The following is a 20441-nucleotide window of genomic DNA, read 5'->3' as shown; positions in this document are numbered from 1 at the left end:
AGACACTACTATGTGCTATTTTTGTACAATGTCATATCTTGAAAACTCCTTTGACCAAAAAAGATACTATTTCTTATTCCTTAGCTCGTGAAGCATTCTGTTATCAACAAACCTCTCACATTGATAATGGATTTTTAGGAAATAGTGTTGGATGACTTAGAAGTGCAAATTTAAGCATCTCTGACTGCTGTACTATTATCTGCCACAGTCAGCAGAGTTATGCTGTTGTTTGAAACTCATACGTATTTTGAAATACTGATTGCTAGTGGCCTAAGCAGATTAGAGAAACTCTTGACAAAAACCAGCTGCTGTGTAGGGTTGATCACCAGACTTTTCATTACTGGCCCAGTTTTACTGCTGACTTGACCATTGCTGGGGAATCTGTAGCTATGCACAGCAGATTGTTGTACAAAGCAGGTGTTATTTACACGTCAAAGGTGCAAACCCTATTCATATGTAAGGGTTTTCTTGAAAACTGAGATTCTTTTCACCTATCAAAGAGATCAGATAGCTAGAACACCAAATTTACTAAAATTATTATAGAATACAATTATTGTCTTTCTTCTTCTAAAAAGTTTCTGCAATTGACATCGCCTTGGAAGTATTTAGCCATCATATCAATTCACCAGGGCAGCAAGAGTGAAATACTTTTCCACATTCTTGCTGAATGTGTTTAGCTGCAGCTCACAGAATTTAAACTGATCACTTTTGTTGAAATAGCCGACTAAGAAAGTAGTCTGTCAGTAGAGCCTGGAGAACAAATGTGTGGAATGTTTTAGAAAAGTTAACAGGAAAGTGTGAAATTTGCAAAATCATAGCTTAACACAATTATAATAATCAGTAAGTAGGAATTAAAATACAGCTGGAAAAATAGCCCTATTTCATCCAGTCCATTATGGCTTGGCGAAGGTATCAGAGTGAGGGGAAAGAACAGCAGTCTGCAAATTCATGGATGAAAACTTACCATGGAATTGTTTTTGTATAAATATATTAGCAAATCTGTGCATTTGTTTAGAATTGTTTGATGGGTGTTGTTTTTAATATACTGTAGGTTTTTGTTGTATTTTCTGCAAGAGAAAATTTAGGAAAACTTGTTCAAAGTGCATTTTGTATTAGTTAAACCAGAAATATCGGTATTTAAGGGATTTCTCTAGAACTAACTTCTCCCAAGTCTGCTGTACTACGACAGACTTTCAAGCAACTTTTTAAAAACCCATGCTTGGCTTGTGCATCAGGACTGAAATAAAACTCTTTACATCATGACTAAGAAATCTGTTTGATTTTAGCTTAGATAAAAAAAAAAAGAAAAAAACAATTGCAAAGCAGTATTGTGTTGCAAAACATTCCCTTATATATTAATACTCCATAGAAGGAAGAGCTGTCAACATAATCCTCCAAAGGTAAATTCAATAACAACAACAAAATTCTACCTAGGTGGAACTTGTATTTGTAATGAAGGTGTCATGTCTCTGTAACTAGAGAAAGTTAATTACTGTGGACGAGACGGATTGTTTTAAGTAAAAATTCTGTTTGTATGTTATGTTTCTTAACTTTCTAACTTAATGTATCTACAGGTAGATGAAAGCCAGACTGGAGAACCAGGGTGGCTTGGTGGAGAATTGAAGGGGAAAACTGGATGGTTCCCTGCAAACTATGCAGAGAAAATACCTGAAAATGAAGTTCCAGCTTCTGTAAAGCCAGCAGTTGAGGCGGCTGCTGCACCTAAAGTTTCTGTGCATGAAACCACTACGTCGCTAGGAGCTCCTGCTTCTACAGAGTGTGCTACAACTGCCAATAACTGGGCAGACTTCAGTTCAACGTATGTTCGAGTAGTGATTATCACCTTAAGTGTGGTGGAGTCCTTTTTAATTGATTTGACTGTGGTGTCAGTTAACACAGAGTATCAAGATTGCAAAATAAAAATAGCTTGTTTGAAGTAAAATGTTTTTTCCATAGTAAATAGTTAAAATTGCAGCCTTGTGGAACTTCAACCATGCTCCCATCATATCTGCCTGAGCAAAGCAGAAAGACAGATGGCGAATAGGAGGCATTCCTACGTGAGGGTGGTGACAAGGTGGAAATCCCAAGGTGTTCACCTTCCTTCTCTTAAATTAGTTGACACCAGTCCTCATTAAAGGTTTCCAACTTGGATTATACAAAATATAAGGCCAGTTAACGTGAAAAGCTGATTTACTCATTCCTTATCACAACATTAAGATGATTGATGCAAGTAGAACATGTACCTTCCCTAGGTATCTTGGTAACTCAACTTAATGCTCTGTGCAGTATTATCAGCCCTATGTAAATGGGGTTGGGTAAGTAATTGTCTTATCTTTTGATCATCTAATACATATTTATAAATTAACATCTAAATATCTTTGTGCAATATTACAGTACATAATGTGTTCTATTTCAGAATTTACATCAAGTAGGTTACAGTGGCTTTTCCAGTTATTTAAACTTACTCCATTTTGCTACAAGCAGTCATTTTTCTGAGGGGGGGAGGTAAGACTAAATCTTGAGCTTCTTGGAGATGTCTGGCACATACTGGATTTTATTGTTTTTTAATAAATCATACTTTTGACAAAGCTGTTCTGCACTAGGTGGATAATGCATGCTTTCATGCTTTTAATAAAAATTAATATTTAATTTCAATACAAAGTGAGTCCCAGAGCATTTATACTAATAATTCTGTCCTTGACATGATACAGGGGTCTGGGATGGTTGTGGCCTTTGGACACTATTACAGTCTAGGTGGACAACAATTGATGACTCCAACTAATAGCACAAGTAACAGGCAAAGGAAACTTAGGTTTAAGATATGTGCTTTATTTACGCTCCTGGAGTTCATGTGATTTTGTTCATTTAAGTGGTTATCTGGAGACAGATGTGGATTATGAGATTTAGCATTTTAAAGGACAAGAGATAACATAAAAAGGATAAGAGGTTGCGTAGAACTCTAAAGAGTTGAAAGAAGTCAGTAGGAAATAATTAAAGCAAAAGAAAAAAGGTAAGGATTTGATTGAGAAGCAGCAAAAGGATGTATAAGGGAAAGCGATGTGAGAGGTCAGTGACGTGCAGGTGTGAAGATTTCAAACCTGTTTTGAAGAGAATGATGATTTTTTTTTTCTTTTAAGTTACTTCTTTACGCTGTATATAATACAGGCTGCACTACTTGAACTTCTGTTGTATTGGGGCACAGCTAAGAAATGATGCTAAATTGCAGGAACAGCTGGCATTAAGTAGCAAGGACAAGCAACTGTATTTAGAGATTGCCTTTTTAAGATAAATTTATTGTTAGCCTGTGTTTGATTGCACTACTTCCCCCAAGAGTTATGCTCATGGAATATTCAATTAAAAGAATTTAATCTACAATGTAGATTTTTTTTTTTCTGCACAATCTTCCTGCATGAGTGTTTTTATTCAGTTGAAAATGGTAGGAATTACATCATTCTCTCTCTTCCCACCCCCACCCCCCTTCTTTTTTTTCAGATGGCCAACAAACACTAGTGAGAAACCGGAGACTGATAACTGGGATGCCTGGGCAGCTCAACCGTCTTTGACTGTCCCCAGTGCGGGGCAGCTGCGGCAACGATCAGCCTTCACTCCTGCCACTGTTACAGGATCATCTCCCTCTCCTGTCTTGGGTCAGGTGAGCACCTGTATTCATTAAAACTGTTCTGACCCAGCACAAATGTTTGGAAAGCAAAGTATGAACATTGACCATGCATTAAAACGGCCCTCTGAGAAAGGTAAGCTATTTCAGTTTGGAGTGATGAACAGGTAGTACATATCCATTTGCAAAATCTGTGGCAGAATTTAACATGAAGCGGTTCTTGTTCTGCTATTCTGTACTGGCTTTTTTAAATTTTGGTGGTCCAGTCTTAATGTTTTGGCAGGATGCCAATTTTGGGTTACTTCCTTGGGGTTTTGCTGAATCACATGACAATAACCTTCACTCCAAAGTGGATTATGTAGTTAAGTGGAATAGCAATGGCAAAGCTTCCCATCAGATGAATTCCGTCCATCTGTTAAGGCATTTCCCCTTCCTCAACTGAACGACGTACTGTTCTTGTAAGCTCATGTGTTCTGAAAAATGCTAAATAACTTAGTATCTTAGAGGGAAAAAAAACCAACTTGGAATGTACAGTGAATAATTTGTGGAAAAGATCATTTTCCGTGAAGTTTACTTTAAGTCCTGCCAAAATAGCTTCAAGAGGGTTTATTATATGTATATCTTGATAATAAAACTTTATTTAACTTGTTAAGCAAAACAGTGGATAATCTTGCTTTGTATTGATTATGTGTTAACAGATAGAAATGTAGGAGAACTGTAAACATTTTTGGTATTTGTAAGTTTAATTGACTGACTTTGCTTTATGCATTTGAGGGAGAGTCTGTGTGTTTTGTTGCTATATAAGTAGCATAAGAATATAATTCCTTAAGCTGCTTTCTTTATGAAAAGTGGTTCACGACTGACTTCTCGTCTCTTTTTTTTTTTTAATTTTTTTAAATTGCATTAGGGCGAAAAAGTGGAGGGGCTTCAAGCACAGGCTTTGTATCCTTGGAGAGCGAAAAAAGACAACCACCTTAATTTCAATAAAAATGATATCATCACAGTTTTGGAGCAGCAAGATATGTGGTGGTTTGGAGAGGTTCAAGGACAAAAGGGGTGGTTTCCTAAATCATATGTGAAGCTTATTTCAGGCCCCATTAGGAAGTCAACGAGGTATTTTATTTGCTTTTGCCATACTTTACTTCTGTACTGTAAGGGTTCAATAAATAAGAAGAGTTGCACAGTTGAATTTTGAAGTTTAGAAGCTACTCTGTAAAAATGCCCTTTTTTTTTTTTTTAATATGACTCTCTTCTTGGGGAGGTTGACTTCCAACCCTGGAAATTCATGTGAGGAATAAGAAATCTGACCTCAGTTCTCCTTGGGTCATGCATCATCAACGAAAGATCTAAAGCTTAATGAATGGTCTTCATTTTATGTGACTTGCAAATGAGTGTATTGGATGTTATGAATTACAGCGCTATGTCAGTCATAGATTATCTTTCCCCAAAATAGAAAGGTGTACCTCAAAACTTAATCACTTTTTACTCTTGGAGGATGAAGCAGTCAAAATCTGGTTCTGTATAATGTGAAGGCAACATTAAAATTAGTAATACAAATGGGAAGGATTTTAGATTTATTTTTTTTTCTGAGGGAGAAGAGGAGGTGCAGAAACTTTTGTATTTAAGGCAGTTACCTAAATGTAACCATGACTGGCCATTGTACTTTAAAGCTTTAATTTGCACATTTACACTCTCTTCTTTTAAAATGTAGGGAGTTGCTTATGGATGCATATGCATTTTTTAGTTTTTAAATACAATAATAATAATAATAATTTTTCTGAAGAGTTTTAATTTCTTAAATAACCGTTATTTTCTTCTAAAGCATGGATTCTGGTTCCTCAGAAAGTCCTGCTAGTCTGAAAAGAGTAGCATCACCAGCAACAAAAGCAACTACATCAGGTGAAGGTAAGTGTTTCAAACTAAACGGCATTAATAGTATTTTACTATGTAATTAAATAGAATAAGTCTGCTTATTACCAGAAACAAGCTTAGAATCAGATCTTAGTGTTTTAAGGTCAGGCCTGTTAAAATTGAATTGCAAATCAATTTGCCTCTAGAATGATTTAAAATTGTTATAGTAAGAATTTTTACGTTATGTATATAGAAGAAATAATTTCACATGCCATTAAAATATCATCTGTAGTTTGTATTCTTTCTTGCATAAATATTTTGGAAATGATTCCCAATCTGGAATGGGATTTTGCTGAGGGCCAAATAAGCACATCTGTACCTGTACTTCATGATGTCGGGAATTGTAAATAAATCTCTCAAATTCATGCAAAGCTCACTTCCAATGTTTCATTAAAGCTCTTTAATTAAAGAAATTACAATCAGTTATAGAATGTTGTGATCCTTGTGGTGAAGATTTCTCCTCATTTTTAAAGATGGAACGTGGGGCACAGACAGATAATTGTCAGGCCTCTGGAGGATTTTGAAAGACTTGCATTCCTGGCTGTTGCCACCCTTCAGCTGGACGTTAATGTCTCCACACGAGCTGTGTTAACAGACTGTGTGGACACTCTTAATCCACCACAGTGCAGTGTCAGCTAGGTTAATTTAAATCACAGTCAGAGTAAATCAATGAATCTAAATATAGGTTACAAACGAACATTTGTATATAATCTCTACAGCACACCTTAAGTTTTTTCACTGCAATTCTACATGCAATTTTAAGTGAGAGAGTCTCTTTGGTTACTGATGTACTTAATTTGCCACTGGCATGAGCACTACAGAAATTAAAAGGAGGGAATGGTAAAGATCCATGTAACGAGGAAAGTGAGATAATCAGTTACTTCAAAGTACAACTAGTCTTGCTCACTGTGTATTTGAGGAAAAGCAATTGTAGAAATGCTAAGTCTTTTTTTGTAAAGTATGGGATATCTCAGGTTATATGTTTGTATTAAAAAGGAACGCAACTTTTTAATAAAACATTTCAAAAACCCCTGTATTTTTAAGAAATAATAAAGCATGTGTTTAGCATCTTGTATTATATTTAAAGGATTTAAGAAAAAAATCCATCTGTATAGCATACATTATGATATTTAATGTGTGTGTTTGTGTGCACGTGCATACAAACAGATGTCTGTTCTTCAGCTGCAGTTGTTAGACAAACCATGTCTTAGCTTTCATTAAGGATAGTAATTGTGGTTTGAATTCCTGCTGAACTTCCCTGAGCTAAGCTTTTTGGTCAGATTTAGTGTTCGAGCAAATAGAACAATCGCCAGCTGCAGTGGAATACTTGAATGTTTTTGTTACATATGTATGAAAGTCTTCGTGAAATATTGTGAACTGCTTTTAGCTCCAGAGCTGGTCCTAGAAGCAGAGAATATAATCTTCAGAAATTGTTTTGTGCCCATATAAAGTGTGATAATGCTCAGTTAAATAAGAATGTATCAAGTTGTGTAGAAAATGTTACTCAATTGTCTGAAATTCTTCTTTGTAATAATTTATGTAGTTCTGTGATTGAATTATACATTGCATTTCTCAACATCAGTCTACTTTAGTGTTTTTGCACTTGAATACTAAGTGGTTGACTGTGTTTTAACAAAACAGAACACATTCAGGCTTTGTCTTAACATTTCCCAGCCATCTGTTGCGTAAGATGCAACGAGATGTGCGCCCTTCATGCAGAGCTCCAAGTAATGAAAGAATTCATTGTATACGAGAGCCAAACAGCATATGTAAGATGAAGACTGCATCTACAGATATTTGGATACTGAGACTTTCCATCTTCAAGACTGAAAATTCTAATCGTCAGCACAAACCAGAAACCATTAGCAAATATCTTTTCAGAGTCGTTTCTGATATAAATTAATAATTTATGTACATTTTAGTTATACTACCAAATTATTAAAAAAAAATAAATCCTACAGAAGCAGCCTTTTGATAGATTGTATTTAGTTCTGATAGATATAATTTTATGCATTAAATATTGAGGTTTCTATGAGTAGTTATTAATAAATTTGTCTTCTATCTAGACCATGAATAGACTACATTATATTAGTTGGATTTTGCAAATGATAATTGAGCAGTTTATCAAGTGTTTTCCCATGTTCTGTATTTATTTCCCTCTTACAGAGTATATTGCTATGTATACATATGAGAGTTCTGAACAAGGAGACCTAACTTTTCAACAAGGTGATATGATTCTTGTGACAAAGAAAGATGGCGACTGGTGGACAGGAACACTGGGTGATAAATCAGGAGTTTTCCCATCTAATTATGTGAGACTCAAAGATTCTGAGGTAGAGACATATTGAAATGTTATAAAATTGAGCTGGGGGAGGCATGTTTTGTTTGGAGTTGTAGTGGTAGTTCCAAGGCAGTGGATCATAAGGGAAGAAAATATATTTTGCAGTCTCACTGAATGTGAGATTGGAAAGGGAAAACAATAATAGTTGCATTTTACAATATCAAGTTGTAAATAACTTTGTGGATCACATATTAAAATGAATCTTGCATATGTTAGTAGTTAACTTTGCAGTTTTGTAGAGACAAATCAGAATAGCTATTAGTTCTTTCTTCCCCAGGTAAGTTTTTAATGACTGAGTTGTATCTTACTGCCATTATTTTTTGAAAAAGATATAGGAGAGAGTAATATTTCAGTCTATTATCTTTTTTACCCCTATTGCCATTTTCTTGCAATCAAGGGGGACAAATTTTGCAACAAAACTTAGCTAACTACTATATTTATTTGAAAGTTCTTGACTGAATAATAGAGGTTCTGTTTCATCTGATTTTTATCCAGGAATAATCTGATAGAACATGTCCATATTAGATTTTATTTCTTTCTTTTTAGATATTCTAAAGAAAGACACTTTCTCATTTATAGTCCTCATATGTTTGAGAGGATAAATCATCTACTAGCAGGAATTAGCTTAGAATCACAGTTGAATACAATACTAATCTCATGATGAGAGGAGTTCTTGTTTATGTCTCAAAGAATAATAGGGTGTTTAAAAGTAAATAAATAAGTAAAAATTACTGGTTTTTTTAGAAATCTGGATAGTAAGGCTTTTTCCACAAGTCTTGAATTCTGTGTGTATGTTACACAACTCAATGAAAGACTGTGTCATCTATATTTTGCATCATGTAACAATTTTAGTCAATCGCTAGCACTACTAATACGAGAACCAAACAGTCTTACACTGGAGAAGCCCTGTCCCAGTTTTGATTGGTTGTTCCCTTGTGTTGTGAGGTACGCTTTTCTGTGCACATTAAGACACTAGTTTCATAGAATAAAATCATAGAATCATTTATGTTGGAAAAGATCTTTAAGATCATTGAGTCCAGCCACAAACCTAACACTGCCAAAACCACCACTAAATCATGTCGCTAAGCACCAGATCTGCCCGTCTTTTAAATACCTCCAGGGGTAGGGACTCCACCACTTCCCTGGGCAGCCTGTTACAATGCTTGGTAACCCTTTCAGTGTGAAAATTTTTCGTAATGTCTAATCTAAACCTTCCCTGGCGTGACTTGAGGCCATTTCCTTTTGTCCTATCTCTTGTTATGTGGGAGAAGAGACCGACCCCCACCTCTCTACAACCTTCTTTCAGGTAGCTGTAGAGAGCAATAAGGTCTCCTTGCAGCCTCCTTTTCTCCAGACTAAACAACCCCAGCTCCCTCAGCTGCTCCTCATAAGGCTTGTTCTCCAGACCCCTCACCAGCTTTGTTGCCCTTCTCTGGACTTGCTCCAGAACCTCTGTGTCTTTCTTGTAGTGAGGATCCCAAAACTGGACACAGTACTCGAGATGTGGCCTCACCAGTGCTGAGTATAGGGGCATGGTCACTTCCCTGGTCCTGCTGGCCACGCTATTTCTCATACAAAATGATCATTTGTAACCCATTTTAAGTGAGCACAGGTATGGTCCTACTTGCCACACTTTTGCTACCACGGTCTTTCATCGGGCCTGTTAATAAACCAGTTCAGGACACTAAGCAGAGCAGAAAACCAGTTTAGCAGAAGTAATATATACTTCTGATGTGGTAATCTGAATCAACCTAACAAAGGTTAAAAAAAATGTCAGTACCAGAATTAATAGGGGAGGAAAGTAGGGAAGGAGGCAAGATTGCCTCAGCATTGGCTTAGATTAGTTTGAGCTGGCTTTGTGTTAAATACTTCATTACAGAAGGGAAACAACATACTTTACATTTAGTATATAGTTTTGGATATGCCTGTGCTCATTCCTACCTTTCAGTTGCATCAAATCTAGTGACTACAGAGCAGCAGATAGTTAGATCAGGTCGCAGACAATAAGAGGAGTACTTAATGGTTCAGTTAGTGGAAGCATTGTAGCTGTAGCACTATGGAGCCCATCACAGCAGGCTAGATTGTCTTTTTGAAATCAGAGTAAATTTTGTACAGTAGTAAGTTGTGGTAGGGTATAGGTTTACCCTGACAAGAGACCTCAGTGAGAGTGTGGACAAGAAATGCTGAACTCTCTGTCCCCAAGTCTAGCAGCTTGATTCTCCTCTGAGTGGTGCAACATCCTTCAGTTGTGGCAGCAGAGGTCTTTGTGGGTTTGTATCAGGGAATTTACATGGCTAAGAAAAGCGTTCCTTTTTGCAGTCTGGAATATGGATTATAGTTCAGCCCTGCCAGGAATTCTTCACGTACATCAAAAAGATGGTGGCTTGCCCCACGGAGGTATCGGAAAAAGTGTACAGATAATTTCCTAACCTGTGGAATATCTTGTGATCACGAAACTGTGCCCTAAGTCTCTTTTTATTACCTCTAAGTTCATATTGTAGTTGATGAGTGGGAACTTCCACTGTCAGCCTTCTAAAACCCTGTGAAGCCTGTTTCATAGGTGGATAGTAATAGTTGCTAGTTAGTTACTTAATCTCAGCTACATTCTTGTTATTTAATGTTAAGTTTCCTCGGAACTTTTGTGAAGGAACTGGTTTTGTTTTCCCTTAAAATATTCTCAACAGAGTTTAATCTCAAAACCTGAGAATTCATATACAGATGTGCAGAGCTGCCCTTTGTGTGCCTTTAGGGACTGGATGCTTGTCCTGCCTGGTGAGAGACAGGCACACACATTGGCAAATCATCTTTGTAGAGAACTCAGAAATAGACATTTAATACTGAAAACTATTTTTATTAGAGAAGTCAATGTGATGTTTCTCAGATCTCAGCTTGTCTGAGGCTGAAACAGCTAAGTGCAGTTCATCAAAAAGTTCTCCAACTGCCCTTTTTGCTGGTGAAAATCACATCCTCCGATAAAATCCTGATGAGAGGGGGAGGAAAAAACACAGAGCTCATGGAGGTCTTGATATCCGGATTGCTTATTTTCATAAAGTGATTCATATGCCCTGCAGGACATATTTCTTGTTCCAAGTGGATAATTGCCATTACACGTACAGTGTTTTGCTATTCAGCTTGTTCACAGAGCCAGTTTTTACAAAGGATTTCACAATAGTGGCTGTCTGTTAACTCTCAGATGTGCCGCTGTGCTTGGACAGCTGGCTGATTGTGGAAAATGTTACTAAAAGAGTAAATTAATTTAATGTGTTCTGTGCTATTGACTTAGGCTCAAAGAAGAAGTAAGGCAGTGCTGATCTTTCAACAGCAAGTAGAGAGTTTGTAGAAACAGTTGTAAGCCTCAAATATCAATGGCTTGTACATCAGAAGAATTTTTTTTTAATCTGTTCTTCTGTACCTAATCCAGGCTACCCATTCACCTCAAATAGCTAAATTAAACTATTTCCTATTCCTTAAAGTTTCAACCTATTAACAGAGTGAAAGTCTTTGTTCTTCAAATAGACAATGACAGTGGTTCATGGTCCATTCTCAGAGTTTTCATTAGATTGAGGTAGATGGATACAGATCTGTAACAGGTTTTTATTCTACACTGCCTTTCTTGAGACTGGTGGTAATTACCTCTGCATTAAGGTATGGAGCTCATATGGTGTACCTGGAAACACAAAAATGTAGTTATGAAACTTTGTATAAATGTTCTGAAAATAATAGTAGTATGAATGTATTTAATCTCAATTCCAAGGGTCTTACCATACAACACAACTGGCAAGTCTACTGCTGTGCCTTATTAAATTAAAAAAGCAAGTTCTGCTCTACTGTTTCACGAGACTTTATCACTTGTCACAAAATGTAGTTTGTGTCTCAAGTGTTCAAAAGGAAAATAGAATGGGGTATGTCCTCTCCACTGTGTTTTTCTCAACAGAAAGAATACAAAATACGTCTCCATCTGCTCTGTGGGCCAGAAGTTGGGTCCCTCCTAAATGCATTATTTATTTAGTTATTTATTGAAGTACTGCAGGACTTCTCTATGTATTTTTTCTGCTTTTTTACCAAGGATTCAGATAATCCTCAAACAGAGTTCAGACTCAGTCTGGTCAAGGTGATTTTGAAGCTTCTCTCTTAAAATGATCTTTATGTTTCCCAGTTAACTGTAAAGATACAGTGTCACAGCCCGTTTTATCTGTCCATATGCTCCTAATCTGGCAATGGGGATGTTGACTATAGGATATTTTGGAGGAGTATGTTCTCTGAAGGTCCAAACACTTGTTCTTTATTGAGGAGGGTGTTTCTCTGCCAGAACCTCTTTCTAAAGCAGAATTAATTCCTGATATTACCATATCAGTGCCAGTTATCACCTTTGGTTCCACACTTCTTAATCTTCCCTGCTGGGGACTGTTGATGGACTTGCAGTCACGTTGGCTGGACCATCTTCTCCTTGTCCCCAAACCTAAATTTAGTTTTTGTATCTGAGAGAGGACCATAGGAAAGAAAGGAAGATTTGCTGGCCTTGTGGAAAGTAACTATAATCAGTCTTCTACAATGACAAGAAAGTAGCACTGAGACAGCGGTATCCAAGTGTCATTTAACTTAAATTATACGCTTTCCCAAAACTTAAGTTGCAAAACATCAAGGAGAAGTGTGGTATACTAGATGTATGTAAGGTGCTTTGGTGCCAAATTAAAAAAAAAAAAAAAAAAAAATTTCTTTCCATCCTGCCTCTTACCTTCCATTACCAGTTACAGCTTGTGAGATAGGCAACGCCAACTCTGCTGGGTTTTCTGCTGTTATTAGATGGGGTTGGCTTGACTAATACAGCGTTGTGAGGTGCTATAGTTCAGTCTTCTGATCAGGCTTCTTTAGTAGCTTTTCTGAAAGATGTTCAAAACATGGGGGTCTTAGAACAGCTACGTAATCTTCAAGACAGACTGAAGATGTATCTAATAATCTATTTTATAGAGTCATTCAAAACCAATACACATTTTTAAAATGGCCCTTTTTCTCAGTCATCTAACTAGTTTTTCAGTTGCTCCTTGTATTAGTTTCTGCCAGAATCCACAAGTTTTCAAAGCATCAAGTTAATATTGAGAATATTGGGGAGGAAGCTGCTCTTTTCCATAGAGGAATTGGGATTCTGTGAAAACCTTCAAGTCATTTGATGTAGGCTCCAAATTTGTAAAAAGTATCCTAAAGGAGAAGTTGAGGGGACTTGAGAGGAAGTGTTGTGAGCCTTGCTGCAAGAGGATATTTATGGTTATTCAACATTTCTGACCAAAATACAGTTTAGATTTGTTATGTTGCTGTTATTCCTATCAAACCCCTTTATTGCGGAAGAGTGGCAATGTACTGGGAAGAAAATGAAGTAATTATTTAGGAGGCAAGGGGAAGCTGTCCTAGACGGGAGTGGTGACTAGAAGGGTTGGAAGATAGCTGAGGAAGAAGGGCATGCAAGGGGCAGATTTGAGGCCACACACAGTTTTGAATGCTGTAATCGCGTGTATATCAGTAGACCTCTGAGTGCATTAAAATAAATAAATAAAGATAACTCTTCCCAAATAACCAGTGTTCTCAAGGGAAAAAAATATTATTTTTTTTTTCCCCAGAAAGAGAACTTTTAAGTTTGTAAGTTATGAAAGCTTTACATGTTAGATTTCATCTTTCAGTATTGCTGTTTTCCTATACATAACTGAACTGAACTAATTTCACTGCTTGCTGGATTTCTTATGACTGTTCAAAGGCTTTTTTGCAAATCTCTTGACCGGGATGATGATGATGTTCATCCCTCATCTCTTCCCATCCAGGTTCGGTGGAAATAGCTACAGATATATAGTACCTTGCTATTCAGTGTCCTGTGCTCTCACTCAGGCACAAAAATAGTGGTGGGGTTTTTACTACTACACCACCTACAAAGTTCAGATGACTCGTCTTAAAGATGCAGTGACTACACGGACTATGCTAATGTGTCATATGAGAAATTTTAGAACCATAATATGGACAGTATTGAAATAATTATGTCCAGTCAGTTTTTTAGGCATATTTGCAATCCAGTCACTTGTAGAGTTGAAAACTACTATTGTTGTTTTAACTCCACTTGACAGAATTCACATTCTATAGGTTGGCGGATTTACAGTTCAAATGCTATGTAATTTGGAATTACATTGGTATTTGCAGTCGGTGAAAGGAAGAAAAGTTCAGGAAAGAAGTCTACACATTTATATAGTTAGTCATCCACTTCCATACACTGTTTGGTATTTATTCCTATATATTAATTGCTATCTAAAATAGTAAGGGTTTCTGTAAGAACAGAATCTTCCTCTGAGAGTTTTTTACTTACATCCTTGTTTAGTGTGTTAAAGCGAAACATAGTAAATAATTTTCATATACTGGAGAAATAAATATGAGTGCTAAACTTACATCTTACTTTCTATTTCAAGGCTCCTGGAGCAGCTGGAAAAACGGGAAGCTTAGGGAAGAAACCTGGTGAGTCATATATTGTGACAGCACCTTATATCGCTTCTTAAGCACTTCAAGTTCAATGGCAACAAGATCATTTCCATTAAAATAAATTATGTTTGCTCTTGGTCATTTTATAGTAATTTGCACTGATGAAAACTGTTGTCTGTAATAAAATGATGCACAATCTGTCAGTCATCCTATCTAGCATGTATGAATTGCTAAATAGTGTATAGCTAGAGAATAAAAATCTGCTTGTTCAAAAACGGATGTAAACTTCGTGATAGATTGCTGAACAGAACAGTGGAAGCCTACAAAAAGCCCAAGTTTGTCCGTGCCTCTAAAAGTGGAAGTACACATTCTTACCTTGTGGTTTTACAGCATTTGCCCAGAACGCTACACAATATGGTACACATGGACTCTGTGAGCTGTTGTGCCTGCTTCTTATTTTCAAGGGCCTATACCTTGTATCCAGGCTACGTAGCTTATTGCCTGTCAAGCCCAGTCATATTGCAGAAGATCATATTACAGGTTACTTTTCGTCTAGAAAGAGGTCCCCTGGCTCTGAGGATAGCGGGGGCTGTCCTTCCTTACAGTATTTCCAAAGATCATTAGAAAAGTGCATTCTCTGCTACTGGCAGGCATTTGTAAACTTTCCAAAAGACACTTCTTTTTTCCCCTCAGTGGATTTATTTGCTTTTGTACCAAAGAGATGACTCTGCACTGAGTCAGCTCTGAACTGAGCTGAACCAAACTAGGGGGGTGCTCCAAGCCTCGTTCTGTCCCTTTCTCTGAGGCTTGTTCGGTTGCACAGTGAAATGGTTCAAGGATGTGACCTGCCGAATCTTGCCGTATTTCCATACACACAGACATGCATATGCATATTTTGTTTTGTGAGCGGGAGGTTTTGCTTTGTCTCTTTGAACTGGTTCACTGTGTAAGTGTGTAAGTGGAGGAGGGGAGGAGAGTAGATTGTAGCAGCCCTCACTTCATTTGGCTTATTTTACCTTGACGTATTAGCAATGGGCTTCTCTTGCCAAATCTTTACTGATCCATCTATGGAAGTAAACATCCTGCCCTTTCTAACTTTAATTTATGTGATTAAAAATAGTTATGTTAATACATAGAAAGCTCAAAGAGAGGCAGACAAGAATAGAGATCTGGAAAAACCTCTAGAAGTGATACCTGGTAGGAATAGTAAGAAGGTGTTGATAGGTCTGGCTGCTTTTTCCATGCGTGGGAGAATGATGGATGGCAAGACTTCAACCTGGAATACCAGCTTTATAATCGCTGGTCTGGATTGGAACTCTCAGTGAAGTAGAGACTGGGGGGATGTTGACAAAAGCTGTGTTCAGAATCTTTTGGCATTTAAGAACAGTTTGTGAACAGTCCTGCCTGTTTTTTAGCCAGGAGGTTCATGGATGTTTTTGCTATAAATGAACCTCAAGTGCTCAGCCAATAAAAGTGAAATGCTAATGAATGAGGTGGAATATTCCTGTTTATTCTAGACGCAGCAGGACGAGTGGGTGGGAGTTGGTAACAGCGTGTGTTGAAGGGCAAGGGAAAAGAAACTCCTCTCTGCGAATTTAAGCAGCAATATGAGGACAATTATATCCGTGAGAAGGCATTTATTTATGTTTCTAAATGTACCTGCTTTAGTAGATGCCACATTTTTTGGCCTGGACTGTAATTGAATTGGATCTCTTCTCAGTAATTCAATACTTAAATAAATCAAAATTAAAAAGTCCTTCCTGGAAGGAAAGCTATTTCATTATTTTTTTTAACTTTTTGGCTGAGTTGTTTTCTCTTAACTTTCTGCTTCTCTGTGACATGCAAGAGCTGAATGTTAAACTTGTAATTCATATCATAATTTATTTAACACACAGTCCACAGTAAAAATTCTTTCTGCTGCAGGTTGGTGAAAGAGGATATCTGATACCTGGAGCCTTGTAAAAATAATCTTTTTGTAAATAAAAATGAGAAGTTTCTTGTTCTAAAAGAGATGCAAAGTGTAAGATTTTTGCACTCTTGGTATGATATACTGACTATTATAATTACCATGGCAGTGAGAGAGGGTTTTGCCTGATTTACCAAAAAAAAAAAAATAAATTATTTTGACAAATTTCCACAGTTAATTGTTTGTTTGTGTTCATTTTGCTTCCTGAATGGCTCTAGGGTGGAGGAATTAATGGGATTCTGTGGAAAAAACCTGCAAATGCAGGGAGCTTGAAGACTTTCTAGCAGCATAGCCATCTTTCCTGCCAAATAGCTTGCTTGCTTTGCCTCTGTACAGGACAGACTGTGCTGCTTCTGGCTTTTCTCTGTGTAAAACTTTCTGCTCTCCTATCATCACCTACTATATTTTACTTAGAAATTCTTTCTTCCATCTTCTGCTTTCACACCTCGTGCGCTGTCTAAGTTCCAGATCCAGGTTTAAAGCATCTTTCTCTCGGCGAGTGGCTTTTTCATCACCTGTTTGGTTCCACCACTGTGTGCCTGCCTCTCCCCTCTTTGAGTTATCATGAAGGAGGTTCTGCCGTAGTTAATTCTGCATGTGTCATCATTTGCAGTGGCCTCAGATTGCTTGTCATCTCTCTGCTTCTTCATCCTCCTTATGTTGTTCATTTACATCTTGAATGATTCTCTGACCATTTTTTATTTTCCTAAGCATCCTTTTCTTCTGAATTTTAAGTAAACCATCTCATCGTTTTCCTGGCGGTCTTCAAATTACTTTGTTGTTTCTTCCCTGCAACAAAGCCTCCCTCTGTTTCAAAGGAGTTGGCTTTGTGGTTTCGTCTGCCTACAACTGCCTTTTCAATGATTGCTCCCTTTCTCTGCCTTACCAGCAGACTCCCCCATCCTTTCCCAGCCTGTGGGTGATGTGTTGTTACTGAGCGCCTTTGCTGTTTCTTTTGGCCACAGGAAATTTGGCGCTTGTTGACAGAGAGGGCCAAGTAGGACGGTGCCCGGCACTGTGTTACTTTCTTGGTACAGCTGCCCATGAGAAAGCTGGAGACCACTTCTGTGCGCTCGCTCCCTTCAGCCTCAGTCCCTTTTGCTGTTGTTGCTGTGTTGACTGCTAGTCCACCTCACACACGCTGTTGCATTGCTTTCTGCTGTTTTATAAAGGGACAAACTGATGCCAGGTGTGATCTTTTTCTGCTTCACCTTCCAGTGCTGTTTTTTTACGATAGGCTAGATTTAAAATATATACAAACAGTAATCATAAGTGAAAATAACTGATGAAGATATTTTTTTATCGAGATTTTCAAATTAAAAGCTAAAATCTCAAGCAGTGTATTTATCTGTGATCCAATAATTGCTGAGGTTTTAAATTAAGCTGGCTGTCTTTGCACTGAAGCGGTTGAGGTGCATTTCTGTGATCTTGTACTTCTGGCTCTGCTGTGGGCTTGTTTTAGGATAGTCTTAGACCACAACCATAACCAGCCAAACTCAGTGCACACATTGGCTGTTTGATGGTCCCCAATTTTATTTGATGCATTGCCAAATAAACACAGGGTCAGAATTTACTATTCCAGGAAAGGTTTTTCATAAAAACAAAAAAAACCCAAACAAATTCTTCATTCCAACCCCCCACCCCTGACATCCCCTAGATCATTCTGTTCTGGAGAATACTTATGAATGACTGTGTACTGGGATCCTAAAGTTGAGTTTTCAGCCATAACAACACTTTCGTGCTGCTTTGGATGTCTGAGACCCTTTACAACTACATGAAGGCTAAAAAAAAAATTCCCCACAGATTCCCCCTAACTCATGACTAAAAAGGGACTATGTAAATGTAGCAACCTGAAAGGTTTAGCTTATGAAAAGCTAAAAAGTTACCAAATCTACCATCTTTTGCTTATGAAAGGTTCCCAGTAATCATCATAGTAAACATATTCTCCATCGCTCTAAACATGGTTCGATGACATGCTAAACCTGACTTAAAAGCTATCAGTAGGACATCAAAATACCTACAGCCACTTATAAGATCCGGTCAGCTCAAATTTGTTCAAAAAATGGATTAGCCCTGCCAGACTTTGTGGTAACTAAGTTATTGTCTGTCTTTCTGCAAACATGGTAAAACGGAGTAAACTCTGTCATCTGCTTTGTCTCATTTAACGGAGAGATAATTGTGAGTTCATGGTTACTCTGTGTCAGATTCCTGCTGGTAGGTGATCAAGTAAGGCACCAGTTTTGTATTAATGTTCATGTAATAAAAGATTTCAAAATAAATCCTGCTTCATACGTTTTGAAAACGTTCTCATTTTTGGGGTCTAGTCTGGTGGTGAGAAATTTTCTGCAGGCCTTCGTTAGTTTGCATCTCTGCAACTTCATTATATTATTGTCAACATTTATCACCATTATCACCAACATTTATCAAGATCTTTTTAGGGGTCTTATTCCAAACTGATGCTACAAAATGTATTTATTTGAAAAGAGAATTATGACACTTGATTTTAAGAGCCATATAGCTCTAATGATGGTCATTATTATTTTTCTCTATTCCAAATATTTTCTTATATCCTACCCATAGAGCTGCTGCATTCCTGTAGTGCTGTGAACTTCTGATCTGTTTCATAATTATCATATGTTTTAATGGAGCTACATAAATACATAGCAAGTTTATGGAAAGAAATACAAAAAGGATATACTGTGCCAGTCATAATAGCAGAGTCAATGTTATATAGAATGCGTTCAGGTTTTTCCAAATTAACTTATTTTTTTTCCCTCGCTTTAACAGAAATTGCCCAAGTTATTGCCTCTTACACAGCAACGGGTCCAGAACAGCTTACTCTTGCTCCTGGTCAGTTGATTCTTATCAGAAAGAAGAATCCAGGTGGCTGGTGGGAAGGAGAGCTCCAAGTTAGTTACCGGTTTTTTGAAATAAAATTCCATGTAAAAAAAAAAACTGTAACTTTTTAATCGTTCAAAACTATGAATGCATCAATAATAAATAATTTTGAAAACATTCTGCAATTAAGCAGAAGCAATTTTATTTAAAAATAAAATGTCTTTAGAAAAATATACATACATTCCAATTCCTTGAAATCGAAACAGCTTTGGAGGACAGCAGGAGAATGCCGTTTTGCCTCATTGTAAGTCAAAGATACCCATCTCACGAATCAGACACAGCCTACAATCCACTCCCTTCTTCATTTTCCTGAAAGCCCTTCACCTATAAGAAAGGAGTGGATTTTAGGGCATGTTGTTATGGCTGCTTTTGAATCTCCCGGTCTTGTGGCCAGTACTCTTCTTCGCGTGAGCGAAAAAACAGTTGTCGGGTGGCGGGGAAAGCCAGCCATGCAACGGGAGTGCATGGGACTGTTGGGTTAAGTGGCAGGCTCTACGTGTATGTCCCATTCCAATAGTGGCCATGCATATGGTCATGTGCATTCGGATCAGCTGATAGATATGTGCACTGTGAAAGTGGAACTTTCATGTTTGGCTATCCCTTTTGTTGAAAGATCGAGAAGTATTTTACAGCAGTGGTTTCTGTAAGATGGCCACTGCTTTTTCAGGTAGCTTAATGAATGTCACTGTGTAGAACACCAGTCTAATGGCCCCATCTCAGTTTCATGTAGAAGAATGAAAAGAATGGTGTCTGGTGCAAGCATCAGATAGGAGAGAGCTTTAGTGTTGTATCAGAAGATAATAGATAATAAAATATTTTAACCTTTTTTTTTTTTTCTTTAAGAGTAGAACTTGACAATTCAGAAACTTTGATTCTCAATGACTTTCAGTGGCAAAGCTTTTGGGCTTTTTGCCTTTTTTTATTTTTTCTCCCAGTCATGCTCTGTACCACTGAATAAGGTTTTGTTTGGTTTGATTTTTTTTTTTTTTAACAGTGAATATTACATGAAAGAATGTAATTGGTTTCGTTTTGCAATGGAGATGCTCTAACTCAAATATTTTTTCCATGTTACTACCTGCCCGTTTTGCCTTTCTTGGTGGTATGTTTTTCATGTCTTTAGTGGAGAAATCATCTTCCAGGATTGCTTTGAATTTCATTCTCACTAGCCTTTATGCTGTTGTTAATTTGTTGCTTTAACGAGTATCACATTAAATATATTTTAAGATAAAAGATAAGCTTCACTGGGCAAGAGCTGT

At 37.3% G+C, this 20441-nt stretch overlaps 1 protein-coding gene across 8 annotated transcripts in view; it reads left to right on the top strand.

Annotated features, from left to right (window-relative positions):
• The window catches only part of ITSN1 (intersectin 1), a 145788-nt gene that overhangs the window by 89119 nt on the left and 36228 nt on the right, over positions 1–20441 (top strand). For all 8 annotated transcript variants that reach the window (XM_054189257.1, XM_054189255.1, XM_054189254.1 and 5 more), the window contains 7 exons: positions 1575–1819; positions 3493–3652; positions 4524–4729; positions 5439–5521; positions 7694–7860; positions 14312–14357; positions 19075–19196. In XM_054189257.1, the coding sequence (XP_054045232.1) occupies positions 1575–1819; positions 3493–3652; positions 4524–4729; positions 5439–5521; positions 7694–7860; positions 14312–14357; positions 19075–19196 (1029 nt within the window). The remainder of the gene's footprint in view (positions 1–1574; positions 1820–3492; positions 3653–4523; positions 4730–5438; positions 5522–7693; positions 7861–14311; positions 14358–19074; positions 19197–20441) is intronic.

The sequence above is a fragment of the Rissa tridactyla genome, chromosome 1, assembly GCF_028500815.1.
Source record: "Rissa tridactyla isolate bRisTri1 chromosome 1, bRisTri1.patW.cur.20221130, whole genome shotgun sequence".
Lineage (NCBI taxonomy): Eukaryota > Metazoa > Chordata > Aves > Charadriiformes > Laridae > Rissa > Rissa tridactyla.
The sequence above is the reverse complement of the archived record's forward strand: the minus strand, read 5'-3'. Positions and strand labels throughout refer to the sequence as shown.